We start from the raw sequence: 8,162 nt of genomic DNA on the forward strand, positions 1-8,162 counted from the left end.
TAATCATTTCCCTGCAAACATACAATAAACGTACAAAAAAATAGTTATTTTGAAAAACAGAATTATCAAATGCCTCTTGCTTAATGGGCAATGATGAATTGGTGAAATAAATGCAATGCCTTAAAACCATTATAAGTAGGTACCTTTTACAATTATTATCTAAAAATAATAGTAGATTGCCTGAAACACCAGAAAAACATTTTCTCTTCTATTTGAGAAAACTAATCAACTTGAAGACAGCAGAGAAAAAGAAAACCTCAAGCTACACTTACTGATAATTACTCCTGTGTTCCTCCCTCCTATTCCTTCGGTCTTTCTGTCTGCATGAAAATAAGAGAGACACACCTGACTTAATCTACCTTTGTTTGTTTCATGTTGATATAGAAGAAATCGTTACCTTTTATAAAGTCAACATTTATATTTCATTGTGTGAACATATGAAAATATTCGATAATAAGTCTAATTGTATAAATTATCTAAAAATTTATATTCAACATGAATAATGAAAATTAATGTTAACGTTACTTTTCATTTAATTTATTAAAAAAAGTAACTTAAAATATTACCCTTTCTATTCCTTTAATTAGGAGCAGTAACTACAAATCTTACATTTCCATTGAATTGATTAAAAGAAGTAACTCCTTATCATACCCATTTCAAACAATTCATTAAGAACAAAAACACAAAATTCTTACCCTTAAAATCATACCTCATCTTATTATTCTCTTCTCCAATGACAGCTTCAGTTCTGCCTTCCTTCATTTTCTGATAAAAATTTCACTTCATGGGTCTGACGGACGCTGGCCTAACATGTCAGCTTCTCTTGGGTCCAACAGATGAGGAACTGTATCTCTCTGCATCAGCCAGTCAGTCAGTCAGTCAGTCTTCTGTTCTATCAGTTCATCTGATCTTCAATAGGAAACAGCATCAACATATGAGGCCATTACAGAGTTCAAGCGTTTTACAAAAGATCAAATCTCTGCAATAAAAGGCTTAGTGTCATAATCCTTTACTTTGATTTTTAATTGCAAAACTAAATTGACTACCTATGATGATATGATTCCTTAAAAGCAAAACTAGTCCATTTTAACATGTAAGTTCACAGAAAAATTTATACTTTCTGATAAGTTTACTTTAATGTTCAAAATAATCAAATACAGAACAAGAGATTTCACAAAGAACTCACCTGTTTGAAAAGTTTTAAGATCCCTTTTTTTCATTTCTTTTTTGTTGTATGATATGAGTCCTTTGAAGGACTTAGGTAAGAATGATTTCTTCATTCACCTCCACAGAGAGAGAGAGAGAGAGAGAGAGAGAGAGAGAGAGAGAGAGAGAGAGAGAGAGAGAGAGAGAGAGAGACTTCTTACTAAAGAGCTTATGCTTCACAGACTTGAACTCTTTTGAGTTTCTTTGAAGGGAAGATTAGTGACATTTCAGAAGACATTATCAATGTAGGCTAATATTGAAAAATAGAATGTTAAAGGTGATAAAAACAGCATTTTTTTTCATTCAGAGATTTATTTTTGATGATTTCCACTGTTACTTATTACCTACCATCGCCTTTACTATCATCAGCATGACTTGATTGTCATGAATAGATGTTAGACAATTTTTAAAGTGAATCTTAGTACATTCAAGTCTTGCAGCGTTTTGCTAAGAATATGACATGATATAATGATTTAACATGATTGAAATGATTTAACAAAAGCAAAGTTCTGAGAATAGATATAAGTGAATAGAACAAACAGGAGAATGAATATAACAATAAACTTAATTATTAAAGTTTCCTAAAAATAGGTTTTTATGAAAAGACGTTGAACTATCCCTAACATTTGTTATTATCAAGTAGATGTCTGAGACATGATTAAACAAACACAAACACACCCACACACACACACACACTTATATATATATATATATATATATATATATATATATATATATATATATATATATATATAATATATATATATGTATATATATATATATATATATATATATATATATAAAATAATCATAATATAAACAGAATTACAATAGAGGTACAGTGATGTTACATTTATGACATCAGTAAGAAAGATAAGATATGCAATATTATCGGTGATACAGTACAAACATCAATTAGCAGGTTGATCCCAGAGTTCTAAGGTCTGGGTAATAAAATCATAGTAGCATTATTGCTTAATAATAATGATGAAAACAGAAGGACTTCCAGACAGCAAAGGTATAATATAATAAAACACGTTATCACACCATTACTGGATATTATTCCAATGTTATTTAGTGATGAAGATTTTGCATAGCCACACCAACAGAGATTAGTAAATACAATTCATTTCACTAGAACGTAGGCGGGAGGGGAGACTTACTATAGAGCGTCGAATGACGGTTTTTAGTTTATCCAGTCTTTTTTTCAACAAACATCGCTGGAGCTGAATGGTGCCTCGGGGTATTAGTGAGGCGTCTTAGGATATCATTGTGAATGACTGTGATACGTCTCATTGATTCACGCGTATAGTTTGCCCATAGCGAGCACCTGTACAAGTTATAGCAGTAGGTTTGAAACGGGAGTTTTTTTATATCTTGGCGCCAGAAGGCAAATCTTCTCCTTACCATGTTCCCTGGACAACACAATTTACGTCACCTTTTTTCAATGTTACATATCAGAATCCTTTACAGAAATCACCTTTATAATCTAAAAGTGAATTTTATAATCTAATCATTATAGAAAGGTAGATTACCATGAATCCCTTATTGGTATTGTAACACTATTTTGACCATTTGGGGATAAATTGTGATAATGAATTAGAATTTGGTGATTTGAATTTATAGTGAGATAAAAAGCATCTGTAGTTGAAGAATTAACTCTGATGAACGTCTTCTTCTTCTCCTTTTTCTTCTTTTTCTTCTTCTTCTTCTCCTTTTTCTTCTTTTTCTCCTCCTTCTTCTTCTTCTTCTTTTTCTTCTTCTTCCCCAGCGATTTTTAGTGAAGGTAATATGACCTGACAAGCAAAGAAGACAACACCATTGAGAAAAAGATATTGGATAAATGCAATGAATAAACACAAAAGCTGATGATAATAAAACATAGGCGAAGATTATTCTATTATTCTATTCATTATAGAGAGGAGTAATAATTATAATAAAGGAAAGGCAGAAGAAGAATAGGATGAGTTGAAGGCAATGGGGAGATAATTGAAGGGAACATGAAATTTTGATAATTTAAATGGATACAATAATAAGATGGAAAGTGCTATACATAACTCTCTCTCTCTCTCTCTCTCTCTCTCTCTCTCTCTCTCTCTCTCTCTCTCTCTCTCTCTCTCTCTCTCTCTCTCTCTCTCTGTATTTATATATATATATACATATATATATATATATATATATATATATATATATATGTGTGTGTGTGTGTGTGTGTGTGTGTGTATATATATATATATATATATATATATATATATATATATATATATATATATACGTATATATATATATATATATATATATATATATATATATATATATATATATATATATATATATAAAACGTCTTAAAATAATAACTAATAATAAAAAAGCAAAAGCAAAATCGTAAAGGAATAAAATTTTGAAACTAGGCCTATAGTGAATACAGTTTATTTATCCTGGCTCATCACCCACTGAAAGGTTTGGAACTTTGGTGGAAGAAATAGAGAGAGAGAGAGAGAGAGAGAGAGAGAGAGAGAGAGAGAGAGAGAGAGAGAGAGAGAGAGATCGTACAACACCTATGAAGAAGAAGAAGAAGTATAAAAAGAAGAAGCAAACTCACCAACAAACACCATCTTCACATCCGGTGGATTCCTTTGCCTTAAGATCCATCTCTCTGCGTAAGGCTTCGTCATCTGGTCTTTCATCTTTTGGGAACTCGATGTCGTAACTCACCCTGACTCCCTTCAAGGAGGCGAGGAGTCTGAGGATGACCTCAGGGCTCCTCGTCCTCCCCAGGGAACACAGAGGAAACCGGATTGACCCGAATGATCTGTTGGGAAGAAGAAGGAAAGGAATAAAATGGGATGAAATGAAAGGAAATGAAAAGAAGAAGAAAGGAAATGATGTCATCCACATTTATTCATTATTTTATGCTTTTATTGTTATCTTGTTTTGTTCAGATGAACATTCAGACACAAACACGCACACGCACACACGCACAGACCCACGCAAGTGGACCAACACAGCATTGCAATTGTTTATATATACTTATATTTCATGACCCAAAATATCATGTAAATTTTGAATAAAAGTAAATACTTTAATTGATAATACTTTTTAATACATTTTTCATTATTAATGTTAATTTATATATTTTATGATCAGTTTACTTAATGCTCAAGGAAAATAGACCTATGTTCTTTCCAAAAATAGATATGGATATATGTAGGCCTATTGGGAGTACCCTTTCACACACATACAAACACACACACACACACACTCTCTCTCTTAAGGGATGATGTCTCCTCACCTCCTTGCATCCTGTGGTTGCAATGTCCGAAGGATGTCCCCAACCTTCTCGATGTCTTCTTCCTTGACGTCCCTGACACTGACATGGACATCTGGATCCTCCTCCAAGAAAGGGATGGGGCGACTGACGCTGCTGACGTCGTTGACACTGAAGAGAATAACTGAAAAAGAAAGAAAGAAGAATAAGAAGAAGAAGAAGAAAAACGTTAAGAAAAATGATAATAAAAAAACTGAACATTTTCTCTGTGTTTCTTTCTTAAGATTCTAAAGGAAAAGATCAAATGGGAATAATAATAACCACGAATTTAGAGGCAAAAGAACTAAACACAGTAGAGCAATGTCTGCCATTGTCTCTTTGAGGTTGCGTTAGTGTGTGTGTGAGTTTGCGTGTGCGTTTGCGTGTGCGTGCGGGAGTTAATGTGTGTGTGTGTGCGTGTGTGTGTGCAAGTGAGCATTGTAGGGCTCGCATAAGGTATGGCATCAGTCTCCTCATGAAACCCTCACATTATGCACTGTCTAAATCACATCAGCCAATAACAACTCAGTTTCATTCTATTGTCAAAATATCATTGGCTAAAAGAAACGTTTTCAAATCCCTTTTGCTGATTGGTTCTCCCGTTCAAATAACTCCGCCCACATCCTTGTAGAGAACCAATCAGCGCAGGAAGGAGGCGGAGTCAGGAGGAGCCGTGTCTGACTATGGCTAGTGCCGATATTATTTCCCTATTCATTACAATCATGATCATTTTGATTAATTTCTATCATTATTAATTAAATCAACGCCATAGAAATGAGACATTTCCTTTTAATATATGGAAGGAAAGAAATTAAAACTTAACATCGAAAGCTTTTATATCAAATTCCAATTGGATGAAAACAATATTTTATTTTTGTGGAAATAAAACCTGATTGAGACCTCTGAATATAATGTTCTACATCTATAGAGTAATAATGATGATAATAATGATGTTAACAATGATATTGATAATGATAACAACGATATTAACAGACTGAATGACAGGATGAGGATGAGGGAAAGGAGGCCAGGAATTGTAATGTCCCTCGGAGGAAAGGAACAGAGAAAATAATATTATTATTACTTACCTAAAACTCCAATCTGCTTTGTCTTTTCCAAAGATTGACAGAAGGCGTCGAGGCTGGGATGGTCCTTAAACCTGAACCAGAGTTCTCTAATATTTGGAGGGATTTGGAACGTTGGGTCCCAGATGCCTTTGTATCCCTTACAACTGTTCCAAAGAGAAGAAAAGAAAAGAAAGAAATAGTTATTGGATTTGATTGGGAATTTTATTATCAAGTTGATGATGATGATGATGATGATGATGACGAAAACAAAAAGTAAAAAAAGAATAATTTCGTGAAATATGGAAATTAATATTACCAAAAAATGAGAAAGAGATTAAAATTGAGACTTTTTGATGTTTAGCCGACTTATTATGAGTCTAATTGTGACAATGATGATAATGATGATACTGACAATATAAAATATATTGTTTACAAGACTCAAGTTGATTGTTATACTAAACGTTATGAGTTCTCTCTCTCTCTCTCTCTCTCTCTCTCTCTCTCTCTCTCTCTCTCTCTCTCTCTCTCTCTCTTAGTAGGCCTATATGTGTGTGCATATGCATATGTTTGTATGTATGATCATGTACCAGTGTATTGTTATAGAAATATTTGATCATTATATGTATCTTTATAATGTTCAAAATAACTGTCAAATAATAATAACTTACTCATTGGTGAGTACACTCTAAAAAATTAAGGGTATAAAAGGGGTAGAAAAGGGGTATTTCTAGTGGTTAAAATAGCATACCCTATTGGGGTATATAAGAACTATAATATACCCTTTACAATATACCCATATCAAGGGTATAACATATACTTGAGATACCCTTACTTAGGGGTGTATCGTAGGTAAAGAATACCCTTTTACAGGGTATTCTATACGACATAAATACCCGTGTATATTAATTATAATTTTATAATTAACATCTATTCCACCATTATATAGGTGTAGTTATAGCTTATAAGTATATAAAGTAATAAGGTCAATGATTTTAAAAGTTTGGTTTATCAATTTATTATTTCCATTACACTTGAAAATCAAAAGTATATATGTAATATATAAAGAGTGATGGCAGAAGCTGCAAAGCAAACCGTACGCAGAAATCTGTGAAAAGAAAATATTTGTTAGTGTGTGTGTGCCTATATATATATATATATATATATATATATATATATATATATATATATATATATATATATATATATATATATATATATATAGAAAAGAAAGGAAAAAATATCATGCATAAATACCTGTCTGCTACCTCAGGTCAAACTGATTAAGAAATCATTGGCGTCAGTGTTTGCTTACAGACTACGCGTAATCGTAATGTTATTAACGTTTAGCTGAATACGTTGTTTATGTTTTTTTCCTCCCAGACAGCTTGACGCTCACGCTCTCTCTCTCTCTCTCTCTCTCTCTCTCTCTCTCTCTCTCTCTCTCTCTCTCTCTCTCTCTCTCTCATAATTAAGTACTAATGATAATTTCTTACTTATTTTCCCCGGTGTTAGTAGTAATGATTTTTTAGACTATCACAGCCTGAATGCAAAACTAATGATGATGTCTGACAATTTTTATTCGTAACGTTGAAGTAGGAAATAATGTTAAGTATGGTAGTTTTGACTTTTAAAATACTGCAGAAATAATGGGGATGAGTAACCTAAAATTTATTCAAGGCAGCATTTCAGATAATAAGAAACATACATACCATATTTTATCATACGTAAAATTATGGTAAAAAGTGTTATAGGTCACATAAATACCAGAGTCAATGCAAAAACCATAATAATAAAAACAATATAATAATAATATAAGGAGTATAATAATAATAATAGCAATATTAGTGAAAAGAGTAAAGGAATAACAATAATCATAGCAATATCATTATTATCATTTTATATTGATATCAAAATTATAATAATAATAATAATAATAATAATAATAATAATAATAATAATAATAAAATTAAATGAGATTATGGAAAGCAGTCAGTGAGAGACAGAGGGGAGAAAGAATTCGCCTGGCAAGAGAGAGGGAGGACTTGTCTCAGTTGTAGTGACGTCACATTGATAACGGCTATCCGAGAGAAAGCTGTACATGAGTTGACAAAGAGCAATTTCATATATATATATATATATATATATATATATATATATATATATATATATATATATATATATATATATATATATATATATATATATAAGATTGATTAAATTATTATAACTAAAGAAGTTACTAAAGTCTACTAAGTAGTATGTCAAAAGGCTTCGTCTCTGTTTTAACCATCTTTCAGTGCAAACCACCACGTAGGTATATGCTATTTAGAATCATTGTCAAAACGAAATAAAATAATGAAAGTGTCATTCTCGAATAGTTGTGGTTCTTTCACCATAGTTATGACATGCAACAGAGACGTACATAGCCGCGTATTTGTATGGTAAACCGCCGCCTTTTTATAAGCATCTACCGGCGTTTTTCTTTCAAGTCAGAGTTGGCGGTGTATATACATGTTGGGGACCACTGTCTATGCTTGCATAGATGGACAGTTAGTGTTCTTACCTTGGTTAGCAGTTAACAG

General features: G+C 32.1%; 1 protein-coding gene across 1 annotated transcript in view; it reads right to left on the minus strand.

Annotated features, from left to right (window-relative positions):
* Positions 1-5,593: 5,593 nt before the first annotated feature.
* The window catches only part of LOC137637355 (uncharacterized), a 5,093-nt gene continuing 2,524 nt past the window's right edge, over positions 5,594-8,162 (minus strand). Inside the window, exon 2 of the mRNA XM_068369583.1 lies at positions 5,594-5,744. Coding sequence (XP_068225684.1) covers positions 5,594-5,744 — 151 coding nt within the window. The remainder of the gene's footprint in view (positions 5,745-8,162) is intronic.

Source organism: Palaemon carinicauda, unplaced genomic scaffold, assembly GCF_036898095.1.
Source record: "Palaemon carinicauda isolate YSFRI2023 unplaced genomic scaffold, ASM3689809v2 scaffold68, whole genome shotgun sequence".
In the NCBI taxonomy this organism is placed as follows: Eukaryota; Metazoa; Arthropoda; class Malacostraca; order Decapoda; family Palaemonidae; genus Palaemon; species Palaemon carinicauda.